Source organism: Zalophus californianus, chromosome 6, assembly GCF_009762305.2.
Source record: "Zalophus californianus isolate mZalCal1 chromosome 6, mZalCal1.pri.v2, whole genome shotgun sequence".
In the NCBI taxonomy this organism is placed as follows: domain Eukaryota; kingdom Metazoa; phylum Chordata; class Mammalia; order Carnivora; family Otariidae; genus Zalophus; species Zalophus californianus.
In genome coordinates this window covers 27,600,510-27,624,777 of record NC_045600.1, presented here as the reverse complement: position 1 = coordinate 27,624,777, position 24,268 = coordinate 27,600,510, and the positions used below count along the sequence as shown (strand labels likewise).

The window sequence follows — 24,268 nt, the reverse complement described above, 5'->3', positions numbered from 1 at the left end:
CTATTGTGGACGTTGCTGCTATATACATTGGTGTGCACATACCCCTTTGGATCACTACATTTGTATCTTTGCGGTAAATACCCAGTAGTGCAATTGCTGGTCATACGGTAGCTCTATTTTCAGCTTTTTGAGGAACCTTCATACTGTTTTCCAGAGTGGCAGCACCAGCTTGCATTCCCACCAAGAGTGTAGGAGGGTTCCCCTTTCTCCACATGAGAACTCCAGACTTCTGTTAGTTTCAACATAATTAGTTCTGCTTTGACTACTGTAATGCTACTTAGAATGGCCAGTTTTACCATTTTGGGGAGGCTCTAAAGTTCAGATTCTTCCTGAGACGCTTTTGCTAATCTCTGGGTCCTGAAACCAGCAGCATCTCCTCATTGCATTAAGGAAGCAGTGCTGTATGGGCCAGGAAGAAGCTGGTGCAGTGAGGGAACCTTGGGCTTGGCCTCTGGAGACCTGGGATCCAGACCTGGTGCTGTCATTAACTCATCCTCTGCCTGGGGGACTTAACCTTCTTAGCTGCCGTTTTCTCCTGTTCAGAACACAGAGATCAAGTAGCTTACCTGATTGGGTTGTTTTGGAGATTTAAATAAGATTCTGTCTGGGAAATGCTTTATAATCAGCAAAGCATTGTGTGGATGTTTTTATTACTCTCAGAATATGTACCTTATTACCTAACAACTACCTCGTATACTTGAATATAAAGTGAGCCCAAATATTTGACAGTCTTCTATTTTATCAATGAGATGATTCCATAAAACCCTTTGAGGGGATTAACTTAGATATATAAACCGTTAGGCATAGAGATAAAATTAAACACTGTGAGTGGTTTTTTGAAAATGTTATTATTTTGATTACACACACATTTTAAATCATGAAATATATTAATATTGCTTTTCACCCACTAACATAATGATTTTATTTGGTATTTAAATGCATCTTTAACATAAATATCTTTGTTGTTACTAAAGCCATTTTGTGAGTCCTGTAGCAGTTTCTCAGAGCACATCTTCACTTCTATCTAAGTTGATTGAAATACAGGTATATTTAAATTTTGTATATGATGCTTTATATTATAAGGGGTTAGCAAAGGGCCAGATAACCACCTGTTGTATAAATAAAGTTTTGTTGGAACACGGCATGCCCATTCATTAAAAATTGTCTGGGTGCTACAGTGGCAAAGTTGAGTTGTGACAGAGACTGTATGGTCCTCCAAGCCAAAAATACTTAGTATCTGGCCCTTTACAGAGTAAGTTTACTGACCCATACTATATATGATACTTTCACTGGAAATTTTATCCCAAATGCGAAGACCTCACATAACTGTGGGATCTTTAAAGTGTTTACAGTGTTATCCAATGTGCGCCATGTAAGGTGTTGAATTTCTTTGTCTTTCTTTTTTTTTGTGGGGGGAACCAGTTCATCAGATGATCTCTAAATATCCAAAACTATCATTGGTTGATGTCATTTTAAGCTAATCCGTCTTCTGCAAACAGTGCTTTGTGTTTTTAAGGGAGTAGTTTCATAAGGACTCAAATACAAGGCAATTCACTGTTTTCTGAGCAGTTTTTAAATTTCATGATTCTGTCAGTGTTCTCATTGTATCTACAACATTGAATGCACAAAGTCCCAAATGTCAGCAGTTTAAATTTCTGTATTAGGGTGGGATTTCTACTGATCTTTCATTAGAAATTAATTAGCTAAGCTCTGGAGTTGGGAAATTTCCTTTATGGTATATACAGTTTTGTACTGTTTAAAATGTACCTATGTGTGGCTATTTTTCAATTAAAAAAAAACTGGTACAATATTAAAGAAAAAAATTAATAGCAAAAGGCATCTTAGATTCTGCTCTGACCTTGGAGCAATTAGTTTTATGATTAGCATTTGATGACTTGTACAGCAAGGAAAATGTAGGACGGGAAGAGATTAAGATTAGTAGACGGGATGGAAACCTTGATCAACTGTCAGGTTCCAGGAAATGTGATGGGCACAACATTTATTGTCCCTATTCTTGGCTTTTGAGAGGGAAATTTGGAAATATAAATCTTATTCCTGAGGTATATGTAGTAGAAAGATACACTCCATGTGCTTGTAGCATAATTAAGTAGTCGTAAATATTTTTCTCTGTTGATATCCAACTATATCTTGAAGAAAATGAAAGAAAAGGAGTACGACCTGTGAATCTGGGATTTATATAAAGCTTTAACTGATTGCACTTAAGTTTAAGGGAGGCACTGCACTACATGCTCCTTTTCTTCCTTCCTTTTGTTCTGTTGAACAAAAAACTTCATGTTATTTCTAGCTTTTATTTATTTATTTGAGAGAGAGAATGAGAGAGAGAGAGCACATGAGAGGGGGGAAGGTCAGAGGGAGAAGCAGACTCCCTGCTCAGCAGGGAGCCCAATGCGGAACTCGATCCCGGGACTCCAGGATCATGACCTGAGCCGAAGGCAGTCGCTTAACCAACTGAGCCACCCAGGCGCCCCTATTTCTAGCTTTTAAAAATGTGGTTAGATACTGTAAAATCAGCCAAGTTTTTGTGTTCTTAAAAAGAGAAGTGGCACAGGAAATTGGAAGGTTATTCTTATTCTCTAAAATGATAGAAACAGCCAAATTGACCTCAGAAGATAGAAATCTAAGAATGATCATTTACAAAAGAAATCACAACCATAAGCCCAGAACTAAGCCAGAATGGCTGCCCCTCCTAAAATAAATATAAGTTCAGTAATACCTGGAACAAGAAGCCATCTTTAGCATCCCACTCTGGGTGTTGACACATATGCTTCCTTGCCAATTTGTGTAGTACAGGATAGGTTTAACTCCCCTTTTTTATGTGAAACCATTGTGGACATTTCTTACATTTGCCAAAGAGGCCTGGTCTTGTGAAATGAAGCATGATGGCTTTGATAATTCTCTGGAGTAAGGGGATGGGAACAAATTGTGTGCTCAGTTGTTAGATGGGTATCAAGAGAACTAGGGAAGCTGAAGATAGATACCTGCTTATTGATCAGTAGAAGTAAAATATAGGAGCTTTAGTGTTTGAAACAAAGTACCTCAGCAGCTTCCTTCCCTGGATTACAAATATGTGACTGTGTTACAGGAGAAAATGTCCACCTCAGTTCTGGTGATGGGCAGCCCAAAGATTCTGGGCCCCTTCCTCAAGTGGAAAAGAAGCTCAAATGTACAGTTGAAGGCTGTGACCGGACATTTGTGTGGCCAGCTCATTTCAAGTACCATCTCAAAACGCATAGGTGAGCATATTTGAGGTTCCATACTTGGAGCTCAAGAATGTTGATGCTTCTGGAGCAGCTTGTCCCCCAGTTGACACATTAAAGGAAAGCAGACGCTCCAGTTCACTTGTGATTAAGATGTCTTTTGTTTTTTAATAGAAGGGTTTGCATTTTCTCATTTACCTCATTCTTCACAAATACTTAGTAAGACATTTGGCACCTAAGCGTCTTAGAACAAGAGTTCTGGAATCTCATTTTAAAATACAATTTCTTGGAAGACTTAAAAAAAATACATAAGCGTGGGTGTCACTCATAATCCTGTGACATCACTTTTCAAGAAGTAAGGTATGGGGCACCTGGCCGGTGCAGTTGGTAGAGCATCCAACTCTTAATCTTGGGGTCGTGAGTTCAAGCCCCATGTTGGGCAGAGAGATTATTTTTAAAAAAGGGGGTGGGGAGTAAGGCCTGGGGCATCTCTGGTTTTAATAAACTTCAGATGATTCTGGTATATCCAGGTTTGGGGATTACTGTCTGCTTTGAGAGGCAATAGGAGCTTTGATCTGTCCTTTCTAGCAAAGAGCATTTTCAGGTATTGTTGCTTATGTGATTTTTTTTTTTCCTCCAGAAATGACCGCTCTTTCATCTGTCCTGCAGAAGGTTGTGGGAAAAGCTTCTATGTGCTGCAGAGGCTGAAGGTGCACATGAGGACCCATAATGGGGAGAAGCCCTTTATGTGCCCTGAGTCTAGCTGTGGTAAGCAATTCACTACAGCTGGAAATCTGAAGAACCACTTGCGCATCCATACAGGTGTGTGCAACCCCAATTTTCCTGTAAGCAGTCTACCTCTGTGCTCAGGGTTTGCTCTCCTGTCCTCAGGAAAGACTCTGCCGTGGGAATAGAAATGAAGGTTTAGGTTTGTTGCTAAAACTCTGAAGATGGGATTTCTTTTTTTCACATGCTTCATGTCACTTTTCAGTTAATTCACTAACATTTATTGACCTTTCACCTGTGTGTGAGGAATGGACAGTGTTGATTTCTGCCTGTAGGAGCCAAAAGTGCAGGAAGGGATATAAGACCTTCTCTGATAACAATGATATGCTGAGATATGGACAAAATCAGTATTTCCAAATATCTTCGAATGTTAGACGGTTGTAATTTTGATCAGTAATATTCATTGAATCACACAAACCATACAGAGCCTCTGCTAGCCTCTAAATGGGGTAAGGGGAGGGGGGAAATACAAAAGCTAAGATGAATCCCTGACTTTGAGGAGTTTGCTTTTTTGGTGGAGCCTCACGACCTGAGAAGCAGAATGGGAAAGTGATTTGATCTGGGTCAGATAGCGTATTAATATCACAGGAACAAAATAAAGATAACCTGACTCTCATTCTAAGAGTGTAAGGGTAACTTTCCACGCCACTTGGCCTAAAATGTGCTAAGTTTCTTGTCAGAGCTTAATCACTGAACCGAGACCAGTCTTAGGATGTGTAACTGTTCTTCCCCACTTTCTTGCCACTTTCTTTGTGTCTTCTTTCTTCTTGCATTGCTAAAATGATAGCAGGTACAATTAAAGGGCATTCAAAAGTGAACCCCAAGCTGAAGCCATATTTGTTCTAGGTATGTCCCTATGATTCCTGCTAGATTGACATCACCACTGGATATGTTTTAGGGCAGAATAGCTCTGTTCTCAGCTTTTTCCTGAGAGACTAAACTATACTTTCTCCAAGAAGCACTTTGAATAAAAAAACAAGAAAAACATCTAGCAGACTAGAGAAGGGAAGAAGTAGAGCTCACCGTGCCTTAGGGTTGGATTCATTAACCTCTTCATCCCCGTGCTGCTCGTCCCCTATGTAGATTGGATAAAACCGAACATCTTAAAATGCTTTCTTTTCCTGTGGAGTATGACCTTATTTTCTCTCCTCATTCTAGCTCCTGCTAGCTCTCCCTTGTGAATCTCCTAATTGCTCACCATTTCCAGAACTTGTCGTTTCTCCCGTTTCACTCAGTGTGTCTCTCGCCACAGTGTCAGGGCGCAGTGTAATCATTTCCCCCTGGATGCCTCACAGATCCCAGTCGCCAGAATTCATATAATAATAAAAGTTAGCATTTATTGAGGCAATTTAGTATGTGTCACGTACATGTACATTGTCTCTTTTAATCCTCAAGGATACTTTATGAATTAGATACTGTATTTATTGGCAAGGAAATAGGGGATTAGAGAGTTAAACAACTTGCCCAATATTACACAGCTAGGAAATGGCGGCGTTGGGATTTGAATTCCGGTCAGACCCAAAAGCTCTTACAAGGATTTTGTTTTCAAATGCTGACAGCTCAGTTTATCTTAAATGTCAAAAGTGACCGCAGATCTTTATTAGTAGTGACAATGGTAATTAAAGCTACCGATTTCGGTGGCTTACCATGAGGGCTGACTATGTGCCAGACACTATGCTGAATATATTTAACTTGTGTCTCAATTCTCACAATAACCTTTTGGGATTGTATTATGTTAATTTAATTTTTTTTTTTTAAGATTTATTTATTTTAGAGAGCACACTTGAGCGTTGGGGAGGGGCAGAGGGAGAGAAGCAGACTCCCTGCTGAGCAGCATGGGGTGGGGGTGGGGGGCCCTTGATCCCACCACTCTGAAATAATGATTTGAGCCAAAATCAAGAGTCAGATGCCCAACCCAGTGAGCCACCCAGGCACCCCGGAATTCCTCCCTTTTCTAAATACTTATAGCACTTTTCTGTGCAGGAATTTATATTAAAGTTATTTATTTATGTATTTATTTATTTATTTTTAAAGATTTATTTATTTATTTGAGAGAGAGAGAATGAGAGAGATAGAGAGCACGAGAGGGCAGAGGGTCAGAGGGAGAAGCAGACTCCCTGCCGAGCAGGGAGCCCCATGCGGGACTTGCTCCCGGGACTCCAGGATCATGACCTGAGCCGAAGGCAGTCGCTTAACCAACTGAGCCACCCAGGCGCCCTAAAGTTATTTATGAATACATTTATCTCTCACACTAGTCTGTGACCCTCAGATAGGAATTGCCATCTCTGATTTTTTTTTTCACTTTTTATTTTGAAATAATTACAGTCTCATGAGAAGTTGTGAAAATAGCACAAAGAGTTATGTTGTGTGCTTTACCCAGCTTCCCCAAAAAGTGACATCCTCTGTAGCCACAGTACGATATCAAAACCAGAAGGTTAATAGTACTATCAGGTAGTCTACAGGCCTTATTTAGTTTTTACCATACATCTTTGATTTAAAATAACAATGTAATATTGTAGGGTGCCTGGGTGGCTCAGTTGGTTAAGCGACTGCCTTCAGGCTCAGGTTGTGATCCCGGGGTCCTGGGATTGAGTCCAGCATCGGGCTTCCCTTGCCCTGTGGGGAGCCTGCTTCTCCCTCTCCCTCTGCCTGCCACTCTCCCTGCTTGTGCTCTCTCTCTGTCAAATAAATAAAATCTTAAAAACAAAAAAACAAAAAAAACAGGGGTGCCGGGGTGGCTCAGTCGTTGAGCATCTGCCTTCGGCTCAGGTCATGATCCCAGGGTCCTGGGATTGAGCCCTGCATCGGGCTCCCTGCTCCACGGGAAGCCTGCTTCTCACTCTCCCACTCCCCCTGCTTTTGTTCCCTCTCTCACTGTGTCTTTCTCTGTCAAATAAATAATTAAAATCTTAAAAAAAAATTAAAATAAAAAAAACAATGTAATATCATAGACAATAAAACTTACAGAGAAGCACAAAGAAGAAAGGAAATCATCCATAATAGCACTAATCAGGTTGTAACTACTTTTAGCATATTGTTACAGAGTTTTCTTTGTACCTCTGACTGTATATCTGTTTTCATTTGTTTGCTTTAGACAGTGGGACTATGTAAAACCTTAAAATCTGTACTTTTTAGTGGATTTAGAAACTGAATCATAAAAAGAATTGATATAAAGTAAAAAATCCTGACAGCATATGCGATGTTAATCTTGATACCCTCAAAAGGGATGGGATCACTGAAGAAGGTGGGTCAGTGTGGCTGGGGGTCAGCCCTTGAGCCAGGAAGGAGAAGGAAGTATGATGCTCAGAGGTAGCCACTCTAAAGAAGAGGGTAGGGCTGTCTGGTGGGCTCTTGGCTAGGAGACCATTGAGAGGTGACACTTACTGGATAGATAGCCCCACTGAAACTATATAGCCCGAATTCAAGAAATCTGAGCAAGTCATTGGAAACTGGATAGGTTAATGGAAAAAGAGAGTAATAGTTCATTAGAAGACTGACTCTTTATGTCATTTTCTGTCTCTAGGAGAGAAGCCTTTCCTTTGTGAAGCCCAAGGATGTGGCCGTTCCTTTGCCGAGTATTCTAGCCTGCGAAAACACTTGGTGGTTCACTCAGGTACTAGAACCCGTGCCTTTCATAGATTTCAGGGAAGGTAGAGAACCAAAAGGGTAAAAGGGTGGTGGTGGTGGGGAAATGGCATAAAGGAATCTAGAAAGAAACAAACTGTTCAACATTAAGTTTACTCCTCATGACAGAATCAGTAATCAAGGCTCTTGATAATTGGATTAAAAGGGTTGTATAATCAAGGGGGGAAAACCTAATTGCTTTATTCTCAGCTGAGCCATTGATTGAATTGCTTTCTAATCCAGAGCTTTTCTGAGGAGATCAGAAAATTTATTTGGCACTGTGTTGGGTGCTTAATAAGTTACATCAGATATGGGCCATGGAGGTTATTCAAAACAGAGATTGCCAAGGCAGAAGTGAACTCAGGAGTGGAGAGGGATTCTAGAATGGAATCAAGTAATTGTTCAAACGGATAGCCATGGGAAGTATAGGGAAGCCAAAACAGGAGGAGTGGAGAGAAGGAACTGGAAGTTATTTATGATGAGGACAGCAAAGCAATTCAGTGGGAGTGAGGGAGTTGGAGAGGTGTAAGCAATCAGGGATATGAATTTCAGAGTTGAGCTCTTGATGACAAGTTCTAAGCAGAAGGTGACAAGCTGTTAACCTGTGGGTTAGATGTGGACTTCCAGGTATGTTTTGCTTGGCTTGTAGAGTGTTTTTATTTTATTTTAACTTAATTTTATTATATAAAATTATGTCAAACATACATAAGAGTAGAGAAAACAAAGACATTTTCTTACATAACAACAATACTGTTATCATACCTTTCAGAATTAACAATTCCTTAGTTTTATCTCATACCCAGTGCATGTTTCGTTTTTTTGCAGTTGTCTCAAAAATGTCTTTTACAATGGGTTTGTTTAAATCAGGATCCAATAAGGTTTAATTATTGTACTTAGTTTAATTATTATACTTAGTAAGTCTTCTTTAATCTAAATCTGTCTATACTGACTTTTTTTTTTTTCATGCCATAGACTTATTGCAGTACAAGTTAGTTGGGTTTTATGGAATGTCCCACATTCTGGATTTGTTGGTTTGCTTCCTTTTATGTTATTTAACTTGTTCCCCTAGATTTCCTATAAATGGAAGTAAGCCCTAAAAGCTTCAAAGGTTCAAAGATTTGGGAAGGATGTGTTATAAATGGTTGTATGTGTTTCATTTTGTATCATCATATCAGGAGGCACACAGTGCTTGGTTGTCAGAATTTATCAGTGGGTTCAGGTGGTAACACCCTGATCTTCACATTGTAAAGTTCCCTAGCAACTTTTGCCATATGGTTTCATGAGTGATGCCTGAATTGGTTATTTCATTAGGATTGTAAATGGTGGTTTTCTAATTCTATCATTCTGTTCACAACAGTTGGAATTCTAATGTGTATAATAAGTGTCTTCTCTATCCAGTAGGGCTGTTTAGTAATTTGCATAGGAAAGGCAGGAAAAATGTGTGTTCCTTTTATTTTCATTTCTTTTAATTATGAATTTTCAAAATAAGAAATTGGTGCTCTTGCTTCTTCTAGTAAATTCATGGGTTTCTGTGTAGTCACTGTATCAATCCATTGTAGTTCTCGTTGAACAGCTTTTTTGATGTATAATGCACATACCTTAAAGTTCATCCATTGTAAGCATGCAAATCAGTGATAGAAAATATATAGAATTGTACAGTCATCACCACAGTCCAGTTTTAGAACACTTCTGTCATACCAGAAAGTTCTTTTATGCCCCCTAGTTGTCAGTTCCTGCTCCCACCCCCAGATCCAGGCAACTACTGGTCAGCTTTCTGTCTCTATAGATTTTCCTTTTCTGGAAATTTTCTGGCCACTTCACTTACTTTGGCCACCTACTAATCTCCTATAGGCATGTGTTTCTGACCCCAGCTCTAAGTGTCATTGTCTGAGTAGATGGAAGAGTGACTGAGAGCTTTGGACTTGAGGACACGGAGGAGAGTTCACATCACAGTGTAGAAGAACCACCGGTGTACACGTTGATGGCTGTGAGAGTGGTGGCAGAAGTGGGATAAGGGGGTATTCTGAACCCAGGGTTGGAATCCTTGAGGATGGTACATGTTCTGGAGCTCCATGGAATACTGTATCTGGAAAGGGAAGGAAATGTTCTGGGTGGCTGCCATGATCTGATATCAAAGAGGTTGGGAAGGCAGCAGTACAGTAGGTACTGTAAGGATAGGAGTCGGGAGCAGTGAGCATGCTAAGCCCTGCTGGTGAACTCTTCCTGCCTTCCCTGGTGTATGAAGGTTTTGAGGCTGGGGACCACCAAGGCTGGGTGGAGAATGGGAGAAGGAAAAGCCTCTTCTGTTTAGTTTAACAGTCTCTGAACTTCTCTGTCCAGGTCTTGAGTCCATTCTCTTGATGTCAGAAATGTACCCTATTTTTTTTTTGGCTACCCTGTCTTAACCTGCTCTCTCTTTCAGGAGAGAAGCCTCATCAGTGTCAAGTCTGTGGGAAGACCTTCTCTCAGAGTGGGAGTAGGAATGTGCACATGAGAAAGCATCATTTGCAGCTGGGAGCAGCTGGGAGTCAAGAGCAGGAGCAAACTGGTGAGGAGAGAAGGTGGAGTGGAGGGCTGTATCTTCTGGGTTCAAAAAGCCAAATAACTGGCCTATCTGGTTATTTGGAAATTTTCAGATTCTGTGTTAGGGAGAGAGACCTAGTCTCATTTGATGGACTAGTGGTTTCCAAATATAGCTCTACAGTAAAATCTGTAAGCTTTTAAAATGTATATATTTGTGTTGCCATCCACCCCTCACCCCCAAATAAAACAAAACAGTTCAGACTGATAACTGAAATTATTTGGGAGTAAGATCCCAGAATCTGTAGTTTTGGTTTCTATAGTGAGTTTAATGGTAACTAGTGCTGATCCATGAACCAGCATTTAAGTATTACTGTAATAAAGTGTTCTGTAAGACAAGGGTTTAAACATTTTTTACATAACATTCATTATTCCCTTTTTACCCTAACTTAAATTTGATAACTCGTTTTTATTTTTTTTCCATGTATTTAATCAATTATTTCATTCCATATACTCCTTTCCAAGGATGCATCCATCCCATTTCATATATTAATTCTCCACATGCTGATCGCAGGCAAGGATGTTTATCTATGAGGCTCCACCCTTCCCTTCTAGGTTTATTCTTGTTCCCCAAAAGTAGATAGCATCCACGATACAGGTTAACTTCCAGTTCTGAAAGGAAAGGCCAGCTTCCTGTGAAGGAAAATGGGGACCAGGCACAGCCTTGCCTGCAGCGTGTCTCTCACATCCTGTTCTCTGTGCAGCTGAGCCACTAATGGGCAGTAGTTTGCTTGAAGAGGCTTCAGTAACCAGTAAAAACCTGGTGCCTATGAATTCCCAGCCCAGCCTTGGTGGAGAGTCCTTGAACCTACCAAATACCAATTCTATCCTAGGAGTTGATGATGGTAAGACTTTCAACTCTCCTTTATTTGGGGGAAAATGGGCTGCAACTAGGGACTAAGGAATGGGGTTGTCTCCAGAATGAAGGTTTTAATTAATTTCATTTCTCTTGAGTGGCTGTGGTATGATTGCGTAGCATTTGTGTTCTTTGTCTCTGGGATGGATAAGTGAATCTGTTAAAAAAAATATTTTTTTTATTGAACAGATGATGTAACAAAAGAATAAAGAGAAAAAAATTTAAGAAGAAAATTATCCATAATCTTAGCATCCTAGCCCAACTATTTCTATCTTTCCTATTGCAGTTATGGAAGAACTTAACTTTTAAAACATTTAAACAGAACATAACCAGGTTTTACAGAGGAGATATAAAGCAATTTCTCCATACCTTCAAAAGCCATATCTTCTGGAGAAAAGAAAGGGCTCTCTAGGAAACAGTTGCTCCTCTCTGGTATAGAAATTTCACCCAAGTTACACAGGCCAGGCCCTCTTCTCTGAAAAACTTAACAGGTGAGGTCAGCATGCATTTATTCAGTGCCTACTGTGTGCCTGGCACCATGTGAAAGATAAAAGTAGAAACCAGGGACCTTAAAATCTAGTTGAGAAGTCAAAACTTACGTATGGGAAACAACATTGAGTGAATAGAAGATAGTATGTAAGTAAATGCTAAACTACACAGTACAGTCTGGAAGAGCAGTATATATTGAAAGCCCCGTAGAAGAAACTTTGATTTATTAGAGGCCTAAGTAGTTTGTGTATAAACTATTTCCAGAAGATTTTTACAGTGATCCCACTGAATAAGTTCGAGATCCTGTGTTTTAGTTACTCGTATCCCACTCAGTCAGTTTTGTGTATAAGTGACCATGTTTGTGTAAACTTCTGTGCGGAGCCTACACGGCCCAGCATGCTTCCACAACAAGCCTACTCGGTTTTGTAATATGATACTAGTGCATAGTTGAAGCGTGGGACACAGAAATTGCATGGAACTACTTTGCCATTCTTAAGGAAGAAAGTCTCAAGGGAGGAAGGGACACTGAATAGGAATTTTGAAGCCGGATTTAAGTTCTTAACTTCTGCATAGTATGCTGTTTATGTCGTTGGTGGCTGCTTTAAGGGTAGGCTGTGGTCCCAGGATCTGCCTGCCTCGGCAGCTTTTGCCCTGTTTCATGCATGGCTAATCCAGCTAACAGTGCTAAAGCCATACTACTCAAAATTGGTATACTGAAAAATGGTCAACTCTTATATATCATGTCTTCCCATCCCCCTTTTGTAATACTTTCCAAATTCACTGGTAATGATGATTATTATCAGACAGGAATTAACTTGGAAGGAATACAGGAATATGGGTTTTTCAGGATGGGAGAGGCTTGATAATGCAGGTGGGTATATCTGTAGATTCATTTTTCGTTGAAACATTCTCTGCTGTTTCAGAGGTGCTTGCTGAAGGATCCCCACGTCCCCTGTCTTCAGTGCCTGATGTGACACATCACTTGGTGACCATGCAGTCAGGGAGGCAGTCATATGAGGTTTCTGTCTTAACTGCCGTAAATCCACAGGAGGTAAATCTATCTCTTGCCTTTACTTTGTTTCTGTGGAGACTAACGTGGACAGTGGTTGGGAATCTAATTTAGATGATCTGAAAATTACTCCAGTTTCCCTTTCCTGGAAACTTTGTCTAGAATATCTTCCTTTAAGCCAAGCATGAATCCAGCTTAATTTAAGCTTGATTGTTAGGGTCTCCTGGATTGGGAGATTGGTCACTCACGACTGGGTCTCTCAGCTTTAATTTCCTTTATATACATACCTTACTGAATGATATCTGCTCCTACTGTTCTCTGTCTATGACATGAGGATGCTGCTTTTATTTTATAAAGAAAATATCCTGGACAGAGTGGTCCTTGAGCAAAAAAGACAGTGACAAAATCATGGAAAATAATCATTGTTCATTTTATTAGGATCATATGTCTGGGAGATACCAGGCTGAACCAACTGGGCCTTTAAGGACGTGTTCACTCACTTGTGGAATGAGAACCATCATCTAAATCGGGAGAGGTTTCAGATTGCTTCTAAGATTCCCAACTCTACGATCTTAGCTCTAACCCAGAAAACAGAATGAAAACCAGTCAGGCTTCTAGAATCTTAGGGTATAGTAGATGACTCCATCATGAGCTCATTTCATATGCATAAACTTTTGCCAAAACCCAGTATCTTGGATGCCTTTGTATGATAGTAACTCTTACAGTGTTCTGCCGTCTTTCCCCCTGACCTTTTCATTAGAACCTGATACCACAAAATCAGCTGTTCCAGTATTCAGGTGACTGCATCCTATATTAAATATTCCGGATTATTCTGTAAGATTCCTGGGGATGCCCAAGATCACAGGGCTCTGGACATGCATGTTAATGATTCTGCCAGAACCTTTCCTTGTATTCATCATTGTGACCCATTGTCTGAGTCTTGCTTATATTATATTGAAAGTTTTTTTGCTATTGATTCTGTTGGTTCTTTGCTAAGCCACCTTCTCCTGGCTACTGTTTTGGAACATTTCTCACCTATGAAGACTTCCTTTATTATTTCCCCTCTTCATTTATGTATTTTAAAATTTTTATTATGAGAGTTTTCAAAGAGTGTAGTGAGAGAAAGTATAGTATAATGAACTCATGTACCTATCCCCCCAACTTCGACAGTTAAGTTTCTGCTATTATCTCTTCCCGCCTACTTCTTACTGTTGCTGTTCTGTTTGTGCTGGAGTGTTTAAAAGCACATCACAGATGTACCATTTTATTGTAGATATTTCAGCACATGCCTCTAACAGGTAAGTACTTTTTCATAGCTCTCATGTCTTCATCATACCCAACAGAATTAACAATCATTTATTGATATCCTCGAATACTTAGTCTGTGTTCCTTTTTATTTTTTCTCAAAATGTCTTTTAATGGTTGGTTGGTTGAAATTAGGATTCAAAAAAGGCCCATGCACTGCATTTGGTTAATAATTCTCTTTATCTCTAATAGTCTTCCCCACCCTCCACTCCCTACCCCGTTTTTTTCAGAATGACTTAACTATTTAATAAGAATTTCCCACGTTCTGGTTTTGGCTGATTGACTCCTTTTGTTGTTTAATATATTTCTCTATCTACAGATTTCCTAAAAACTGGTAGTTAGGAGCTTAGATTCATGTTTGGTTTTTTCCCCTTGGCAAGAATATTCTATAGGTGGTACTCTTCCTGTTACAGCTCACAGCAGACATGATGTTTAGTTGTTCTCCTCTTTTTTTTTTTTTAAGATTTTATTTATTTATTTAACTGACAGAGAGAGAGAGACAGCGAGAGAGAGAACACAAGCAGGGGGAGTGGGAGAGGGAGAAGCAGGCTTCCCGCTGAGCAGGGAGCCCGATGCGGGGCTCTATCCCAGGACCCTGGGATCATGACCTGAGCCGAAGGCAGTCGCTTAACCAACTGAGCCACCCAGACGCCCCTGGTTGTTCTCCTCTTACTGAGCTTAATGATTGACCAATGGGTTACATAAAAATTTTGGCAAATGTTACTGGTCATGGCCTAGATCAGTTTTTTTTATTAAGGCTTGCAAAATGGTGATATCCTAATTCCCTTTTTCTTTCTGCTTTTATGAACTGTGATTCTTCTATAAAAGAAATACTTCTCTCATCAACTATTGGATTGCTCTAAAATAGTTCAGAAAAATCATCTCCTTTTTTATCTAGTGGAAATTATTATCCTGACAAACCAATCCACAGCACTCAGGGTTTTCCTTTTTTATATTTGAAACCTTGGAGCTTTTCTCTCCTGCTAAATACCTTTTTTTATTGAAGCGTTTCAGGTTTTCTCAAACAAATGCCAGATGTATTAAAACATAGTCAACAGATACTTCATACCTAATGAAGTGCAAGGCCCTCTGTTGGGTACTAAACAACAGTAAACAAAGTACAGCCTCTGCCCAAAGAGCTTAGTCAGACTTCGGACCTCTGCCTTTTATAACTGCAAAATGGTGCCCCTGGAATTGTGCTGTACAAGAGAGAATGGGAAGGGTGGCAGGTCAATAAGTGGGGCAATTTTTTATATAGTGTAGGAAGTACTAGTTAGGGGGAAGTCAGGGAGTAAGTTTTAGAGTTTAAGTTGAGACCTGAGGGATGAATAGCAGTGATCTTGATGGATAAGTGGGAGGGATTGGAAGAAAATAACAGGCAGCAATGTGTACAAGGGCAGAGGTGAGGGAGCAGGGCACAACTATGGAACCACAAAGGGTTGAGTAAGATGGAATGTGGAATGGAAAGTGAGAGCAGGAAGGATAAGCTGGTTTCTCTCTTGAAGGGCCTTCACTTCAAGGACATGATTTTATCCTGGGGACAGTGGAGAGCCACTGCAGGGTATTAAGCCAGGTATGACATGGTCAGATTTGTGTGTGCAAAAAGTCCGGTAATAGCACATTTGTTCCCCTCGGACCTAGGCACGTGGGTCTTGGATTCAGGGTGTCCTTGTCTGAGCGATGCTTACTCACAGCCTCAGACAGACACAATACCCCAGACCACCTTTAAGAAACAAAAGAAAACTTGGCCTTCACCTCAGGAGGACACTAAGGGCGTACAGGCCCTAAGCACCCAATTTCATGATGGAAGCCCAAGATACTTCATAGAAGAATATAACAACACAAAGGGGAAAGTGCTGCCCTTAGTGTAGCTGAACATCCTAGATGATTACTTTTCCCTCATGGGTCATCGCATATTTAACAAACACACCCTCTGTCTGAACCTCACTTCTGTGTTTCCTTCACTGTTACCTCTATTATTTTCCTCATCACAGGCATTTCCACTGCTCATCCCTCCTTTTCCTTATCACGGCAGGCTTACCACATCCTCTGATACTGTCATTTTTTAAACCTACAAGCCCCTCAAGGCTCCAGGTTTAGTCCTCTTCCTCATCTAAGCTCCTGGTACTAACTGACCTTCCTCCAGTGATTGAGGGATGTTGATTCCTTAGGGATTCGCAGATAGAAGAAGGCTATTTGCAATCCTTTTTTTTTTTTTTTTTTTAAACAAGATTTTATTTGAGAGGGAGTCAGAGAGCAGGTGGAGGGGCAAAGTGAGAGAGGGTCTTACCAGACTCTTAGCTGAGCTCGGAGACCAATGAGGGGCTTGATCTCACAACCCTGAGATCATGACCTCAGCCAAGACCAAGAGTAGGACGCTTAACCGACTGAGCCACCCAGACGTCCCAGCTATTTGCAATTTGTAAATCAACACATGTTCATTTCAAATTCTGGTGCAGGACTTGATCCCAGGACCCTGAGATCATGACCTGAGCCAAAGGCAGACACTTAACCATCTGAGCCGCCCAGGCGCCCTATCAAAACTACATCTTATTCTGATGGTTCAGACTGGACAATTTTTATTTTGCCCTCAGTGTTACCCAGTCTCCTGCAAATCAGAGGACTCATTGTGCCGGCCCACCTGGGACCCCAGGGCTTTCGGACCTTTGCTGACTAAAAGGCATCCCAAGTGGGGTTCTGTAGTCACATTGAGCTCACATTCTTGAACTCAGGAGGCAATGTAAATGATTGCCAGCTAGCCTTGAATATATCAGAATTTGTCCCAAAAAGGAGGAAAACAAATTACAAATTCTTTAAGATTTCTCATAAAGTGCCATTGCTAAATTTGAGTGCAAACATCTGGATCTTGACCTAGATTAAAAAGACACCACTCTTACATCCCCACCACATAGCATCAAATGAAATTTGTGGTTTAAATTTTTCTTTAAATTTTGTTTAAATTTCTTCATATTCCATCCTATTCTACTGTATAAAGTACTTTCATCCAAATTGAGATCACCAGGTAAATCTTATCTTCAGCCCAAGAATTTATCTGGTTATATTTTACTAAGTCACATTTTTATTCTGAATTTCACTGTTATTTCCATCTCATTCTCATAATAAAACGGAACCCAAGTTCATCAGTTATTGTACAGAACTGCCTTTCAACAGAAAGCCTTGAGTGTAGAGTAGAAAGTCTGTTTTAGCTGCCGCCCTCTTGGAGTCTCAGGCTTGTCTCCATCCTAGGAGAGGTATCCTTCTAAGCCCTGGGAATTGCTGGGTTCCTTTTTTTTTTTTTTTTTTAATATTTTATTTATTTATTTGACAGAGAGAGAGACAGCGAGAGAGGGAACACAAGCAGGGGGAGTGGGAGAGGGAGAAGCAGGCTGCCCGCCGAGCAGGGAGCCCGATGCGGGGCTCAATCCCAGGACCCTGGGATCATGACCTGAGCTGAAGGCAGATGCTTAACGACTGAGCCTCCCAGGCGCCCCGAATTGCTGGATCCCTTATGAGTGGTTTCTAGCTCTCATAGAACTCATTGGGAATAGCTTCCCATTCCTCTTACTTCTCCTTGAGCGTTCTGCCTGTACTTTGGACCAAACACTGACTGACGTAAGATTTTTTGTTCTACCATTTCTGACGTTATCTGTAAGTTATGGATACCTCCATCACTGACTAGTGAGTACGTGACTACACAAACAATAGTTTGGCTTATGGACTCAGGATCTTTTATTGCCGTAGTGAACATGCCAGCATCATGAAGTGGCCAGAATGCTATCCCAAGGCCAGGATATGAAAGAGATCTATCAGTCTACGTGGTCTCTTGCTTTGGAGCTAGGTATCCTTGACTCACCTCGGCTGTGCATTCCCCACTTCCACTCATAAACCTTTTCCTTAGTACGAATTATTTTTCTGGTATTCATTGGTAGCCTTTATTCCAGATTTGGTTTTCATCTTTTACAGTTACTAAACCAAGGAGAATTAACTGAAAGCCAGACATGAGCACGGGCACCGATGCCTGGAAGAGCAGCTCTGTCTGATCCCAGAGTGCACGTAGTGGGAACAGGATGCTTCTGGCTCATGGTCTGCCAGAACCAAAATCAATCTGTGAAGGACAGGACCCCACGTCTGCCTCTGTTCATCTTTCCTGACATAGAAGATGAATGTGGGAGAGCTTCTCTTCAAACCACACCTGATCCAGACAAGAAAGCAGTGAATGTGGGCTGGGTAACTGTACCTACCTCTCTTCCCACTACAAAATTTTGGGAAGGACTTCTCCCAAAAGGGAATTGGATTATGTGTTGGCTGAAATTTCTTCAGTATGACTGTTGAGATGGGATTTTCCTCTGAAGAATTTTCATACCCGACTCAGCTGTCTTTTCACATGGATGAACTAAGTCCTGCCACCAACCATAAAACTTCACCAAGAAGTTGCGCTTTCGAGATGCCTTGTTGCTTTGGAGAAGGGAGTGATGTCAGTTCTGTTGTGGCATTATCCCTTTAGCAACCTGAGTAAGAGACTCTCTGCCACTGGGCTGCAAAAAAATAAATTACTTGAATCCCTACTTGGCCCGGGCTGAGGTACTATCTTGTCATATCCACTTCTACTTGGTCAGTTTGCTTTCTTTGTTTATGGAATATACAGTAGCATGTTAAAAGGTTTTTTGTTTTTTTAAAGTTAAATATCACATGATTCAGAGCTTCAGTTGTTTTCCCTTTAAATAAACAAGACAGCCCAGTCAGTTCTTTGGTTCCTTGTTTTGGACAAAACCTGTTTACTTAGAGAGGAGATTAAGAAAATAGTTCAGGCTTTCCCTTTAAGAGAGGGCACTGATTTACCCTTTGGATACCATGCAGGTAAAACTGAGCCCAGGAGTCTTGGGGAACAGGACATGACCATCTTCATCTCTAACTAGCAAACCTAGATAGTAGTTATCATAGTACTGCTCTGTCATCACCAGAAGGGACCATGTCTGAGTCTGGAAAAATGGCAATAATAGATACTTTTGAATTTTTCCAGAAAGTTAAAAAAAAAACAAAAAGATGAGAAATGTGCTTCTGTTAAGAGTAGGCACTTTTGCTATCATCCTGTCTCTACAGCTGTTAGAGAATATTTAATTAATCATTGGTGAGAAGAAGAGTGTTCCAGAGATCACTTACTAGTAGAAAATCATGGCTGTCAGAGAATTTTCGCTTTATTTAAAATGAACCTCATGCTGACACATACATACCATGCACACAGTGGTGTATTCTAAGCAGATAACAGGAAAGAATTAACTGCTGTAATAAATAAATACAGTTCTTAATTGTTAGTGACATGCATAATCATCCTTTGCTATGTAGATTGAGTTCATGTCAATTTCTTGTATTCTTAATTTGCCAATTTTTACTTCCTGTAGCCTTACTTTTATACTATAGCATGGTTCTTAATTGGCAACATTTTTGCCTGCCCCCTGCCCTACATGTGGCAATATCTAGAGGCATTTTTGTTCGGCACAACTGGGGAGAGGGAGTTACTGGCATCTAGCAAGTAGAAGTCAGGGATGCTGCTACACATCCCAGAATGTACAGGACAGCTCCGTCTCCCAACACCCAACACAGACTCATCTGGCTCAAAATGTTGATATACTGAGGTTGGGGAGACCCTGTACTAGAAGCTGCAAGCTTGTCATCCTGCAGGTGTTTTGTTACGCCCACACGATATTTTTTTTTAAATTTTTTTTTGATGTAGTGTTCCATGAGTCATTGCATCTAACACCCAGTGCTCCACGCAGAACGTGCCCTTCTTAATACTCATCACCAGGCTGACCCATCCCCCCACCCCCTCCCCTCTAGAACCCTCTGTTTCTCAAGAGTCCACAGTCTCTCATGGTTCGTCTCCCCCTCCGACATCCCCCCTTTCATTTTTCCCTTCCTACCCCACACAGTATTTCTTAATAATTTTTAAATTAGTTGCCAACATGCAAATTTCTGGCTTCTGTTGAAAGCTCGCTTGATCTGGCAGTTCTGGGCCTGTGTTCTAGCAGAGACTGTAGTCTACTGTCTCCTGTCATACCCAGCCCATGTGATCTGTCTCCTAACTAGCCTCTCGTAGGCATTTGGGCTTGTGCCCTTTTTTTTAAAGTAGGAGGCACAAAGCAAGAATGCTTAGCTCTGATCCCTCTGCCCTGAGGTTGTTCACTTTGATTTACTTAAACCATTCCCTATTTGTCATCTGCTTTTTTTCCCCCTGCTACTTCTCTTTTCCCCATTCTCCAAGAGTAGCCATTGACTCAGAAGCCAAGTTTTGCCTGCCTTGACTCAACCCCAAGTTAGCTGGTTAATACTGAAAAGCAGTAATTTTAAGTGCTACTGATTAAGCAAGTGATTTGAAATTAGCAATTCATAAGACAGCTCTTTCCAGTTCTTTCTTGGGGCTTGTAGGCTGCTGTAGAGATTCTTCTAAATCCTGCTGTGGATTTCTGGTGCTGAGTTTTGTAGTTTCATGGGTGCTACAGAATAAATTAAAGCATTATGAAATAAAATGTTTTTAATTAAAGCATTATGTAAGGCTTAAGGATGGTTTCAACATTTTCATTATTTTATATGGGGTGTAAAGGGAAATTTTCTAGGGGGAAACTGGGATAGGAATTAGGGGAGGGGCCATTAAGATTTAAGAAACAAAACAAAAGTTGAGAGTAATGGCGATACTATGCTTTTCTCCCCTTCACTTACATGATACCAATGGCGGGGTGCTGCCATTGGAGTTACGTTTTTAATGAGTGCTAGATTTTATTTTTTTTTAATTTTTATTTTTTAAAAGATTTTATTTATTTATTTGACAGAGAGAGACACAGCGAGAGAGGGAACACAAGCAGGGGGAGTGGGAGAGGGAGAAGCAGGCTCCCGCGGAGCAGGGAGCCCGATGCGGGGCTCGATCCCAGGACTCTGGGATCATGACCCGAGCCGAAGGCAGACGCCTAATGACTGAGCCACCCAGGCGCCCCATGAGTGCTAGATTTTAACAAGCCATGGTGACCATGCTGAGGGGAAAAGAAAGGCTTTGATTGTTCAGGATAGTATAGCTTTTATTGTGGCTCTATATAGGTTTTTACCTACAGTTATCCAAACAAAAAGTGCTAGAAAAATAGTTTTATCATTTTATAGTAAGTAAAAATATACATTGGGGCACCCTTATACCCACAGACACACATATGTTTGTTCTTCAAAAGTGAAGTGGAAATACTTTTGATTGATGGCCCTGGAACTAGAATTGGAAAAATGATCTGTTTCAAATTGAAGGAATCTACACCTCATATAGTTATATTTTATTCACAACTGCACTATTCTCCCATTTTAAATGTGTTATGTGGAGATCTCTGGGTTAGTATTTTGTACATACAGGATTGTGATCTCAAAATATACAAGCGGTGGCATTACGAGGGATGGCAGTTTGAGAGCTGCAGGATAACAAGGAGCATCTGAGATTACCTGGGACAATCACGGACTTCTGACTGCTCCCGCCATTGTACAACCCGGCTGCCCTGACCCTTGTTCCTCACAAAGTCTTCATCCAGCCCAGCCTGCTTCAGGGTGTCTCGATACCGTTGTTCTGCGGCTCTCCTGGCAAGGTCCTGTGGAATGGAAATTAATCTGCTGGAGCTGTCTTATGAATTACCAGGTAATTCTAAATCACTTGCTTCATCTGTATGCCTAAAATTGCCCCCCTACTCCAACCCCCCATTAATGCTGGGCACTGATGTGCATGAAAATTTCTTAGAGCCTTTTCAAGCCTTAAAGTGCATAGGAACTACCTGAAGATCTTGTTATTAATGTAAATTCTCATTCGGTAGGTCTCAGATAAGGCTCACAATTCTGTACATCTAACACTCCCAGGAGATGCCAACTGTTGATTTGAGAGGCACACCTTTTAGAAGCAAGGATTTAGATTTTTGGAAGACCAAGTGAGACTCAGATGAAAAAATGGACTTAAAAACATTTTAAGATTTAAAAACAACCAGGGGCACCTGAGTGGCGCAGCCGGTTAAGCGTTCAACTCTTGGTTTTGGCTCAGGTCATGATCTCAGGGTTCCGGGACTGAGCCCCGGGAGTCCGGCTGCACGCTCAGTGCAGAGTCAACTGAGATTCTCTCTCCCTCTGCCCCTTCTGCTTGTGTTCTCTCTCTAGAGTAAATAAATATCTTAAAGAAAAAAATTTTATTTATTTATTTATCTATCTATCTATCTATCTATCTGTCAGAAAGAGCGTGCACAAGCAGGGGGAGCGGCAGGCAGAGGGAGAAGCGGGCTCCCGACAGAGCCGGGAGCCTGATGCGGGGCTCAATCCCAGGACCCTGGGATCATGACCTGAGCCGAAGGCAGACACTTAACCAACTGAGCCACCTTGGTGTCCTTAAATAAATATCTTAAAAAAAAAAAAGATTTAAAAACAACCACGAGCGCCTGGGTGTGGCTCAGTCTTTAAGCCTCTGCCTTCGGCTCAGGTCATGATCCCAGGGTCCTGGGATTAAGCCCCACGTCGGGCTCCCTGCTCCGCGGGAAGCCTGCTTCTCCCTCTCCCACTCCCCCTGCTTGTGTTCCCTCTCTCGCTGTGTCTCTCCCTGTCAAATAAATTTAAAAAAAACTAAAAACTAAAAACTAAAAACAACCAAACCATTATCATGAACACTAAGATATCAAAAAAAAAAGAAAAAACCCACTAACATATAACAAATAGGAAATAAACTACACTAGTAACAGTTTTTTTTTTTTTTTAGATTTTTATTTGTCAGAGAGCATAAGCAGGGGGAGCGGCAGGCAGAGGGAGAAGCAGACTCCCCACTGAGCAAGGAGCCCAATGCTGGACTCAATCCCAGGACCCCAGGATCATGACCTGAGCCGAAGGCAGACACTTAACTGACTGAGCCACCCAGGCATCCCACTAGTAACACTCTTAACAGGATGGATGGTCTGCATGTGGACCAGAAAAAGGTTATTTTTTGTTTGTTTGATTTAAACAAAATCATATAGAGCACTATTTTTCCTAGAGTGGTGAAACATCTGTTGAGATCAGAGAGTGAGCTTTGCTTGAAAAAATTAAAGAGGAAAGGTCATTATGAGAGATTTTGAACAATGCAAGTTGCTACGTAAAACCCAAGACTGTCCAGCATGTGTGCGTCTGTGTGTGGCATGTATGGGGGTGGAGAGGAGTGTACCTGGGAAATGCCTAGATAACACACTGGCTGTAAGATGGAGATAATGTCCAGTAGTTGGAATCAGGTCACTCAACTTTTTTCTGAAACTGGAGAGAAGGATCTACAGAGTCTGATACAACCCAAAACCTCCAGGGATGATGGCCTTTCTAAGGCTGTTCAGATAGCTCCAGAGCTTCCTTAGGGAGAGATCTCAACTCCCCTAGAGGTCTAGAGAACACCTTAAAATGATTCTTCCATCCTGAAAGCCACTTAATCTGAAAGGGGCTTTATGGGGTGCCTGTGAGCATCTCAATGTCTGGAGACCCATAAATGTGCCTGCCACAGCTCTAGAGGCTGGGGATGCCCAGGGGACCAGCACTGCAGGGGGAGAGATGATGTTAGTAAGTTAAAGATCGTCTCATTAACACAGCCAAACTGTCCCTGGGTATGTGGGATCTAGCCCTCACCATGATTCAAACTGAAAGCTAGACTGTAGCAAACACTCCAGGAAGTGAAATACTCCCAATAGATGTTTCTGGAGTCCAGTCTTGGATGAAATCAGTCCAAGCAACATTCACCACTGCACTACTTAATGGGGGGGCTGGGGTGGAATGGTAATTAATAAAACAGGCCCAATTTAGAATCTTTCTAAGGCTCCAGGAAATGTTATTAATACCCAGATATTAAACTATTCCATCACTGGGATGCCTGGGTGGCTCAGTTGGTTAAGCATCTGCCTTCGGCTCAGGTCATGATCCCGGGGTCCTGGGATCGAGCCCTGCATCAGGCTCCCTGCCCGATGAGACTGTTTCTCCCCTTTCCCTCAAACCCTCCCCACTGGTTGTGCTCTCCCTTTGTCTCTCTCTCTCTCTGACAAATAAAATCTTTAAAAATAAACTGTTCCATCATTTCTAAGAGCCCTTTCATCCAAGACTGGAAGAAAGTGAATGATGGTTTAGTTTTACCTTGGTAACTTGTTCGAAGAGATACGGCCTCGTCTGTATTCTCTTCTTCATTTCTTCCAATTCTTTCTTATACTCTTTTGCTCTTTTACGGTCATTGTTCCTGGAATTAACAAGATTTTTAGAATGAATTCTCTTTTTCCAATCTGAAATACCCTTCACTCCAATTAAGCAGAGTAATTCCCAAGGACATTGTAAATTCCTAACTGTGCCTAGCAAAATCCTTGACTGTGTGCAGTTATAGGAGTCTACTCTAATGACTCCATT

General features: G+C 41.2%; 2 protein-coding genes across 12 annotated transcripts in view; one reads left to right on the top strand and one right to left on the bottom strand.

Moving 5' to 3' along the window:
* ZNF410 (zinc finger protein 410) overlaps positions 1–19,691 on the top strand; it is a 39,917-nt gene extending 20,226 nt beyond the window's left edge. For 2 of the 4 annotated variants that reach the window (XM_027569887.2, XM_027569888.2), the window contains 7 exons: positions 3,104–3,254; positions 3,859–4,040; positions 7,528–7,617; positions 10,051–10,176; positions 10,913–11,053; positions 12,477–12,604; positions 17,831–19,691. In XM_027569887.2, the coding sequence (XP_027425688.1) occupies positions 3,104–3,254; positions 3,859–4,040; positions 7,528–7,617; positions 10,051–10,176; positions 10,913–11,053; positions 12,477–12,604; positions 17,831–17,869 (857 nt within the window). In that variant the 3' untranslated portion in view covers positions 17,870–19,691. Of the gene's footprint in view, positions 1–3,103; positions 3,255–3,858; positions 4,041–7,527; positions 7,618–10,050; positions 10,177–10,912; positions 11,054–11,350; positions 11,556–12,476; positions 12,608–17,830 lie in introns of those variants that run through there. The other 2 variants (XR_003515668.1, XM_027569889.2) reach the window with 2 other exon arrangements.
* An 8-nt stretch (positions 19,692–19,699) lies between these two features.
* ENTPD5 (ectonucleoside triphosphate diphosphohydrolase 5 (inactive)) overlaps positions 19,700–24,268 on the bottom strand; it is a 77,338-nt gene continuing 72,769 nt past the window's right edge. For all 8 annotated transcript variants that reach the window (XM_035727940.1, XM_035727936.1, XM_035727941.1 and 5 more), the window contains 3 exons: positions 24,005–24,104; positions 21,338–21,480; positions 19,700–20,358 (listed from right to left, as the gene is read on the bottom strand). In XM_035727940.1, coding sequence (XP_035583833.1) covers positions 20,250–20,358; positions 21,338–21,480; positions 24,005–24,104 — 352 coding nt within the window. In that variant the 3' untranslated portion in view covers positions 19,700–20,249. The remainder of the gene's footprint in view (positions 20,359–21,337; positions 21,481–24,004; positions 24,105–24,268) is intronic.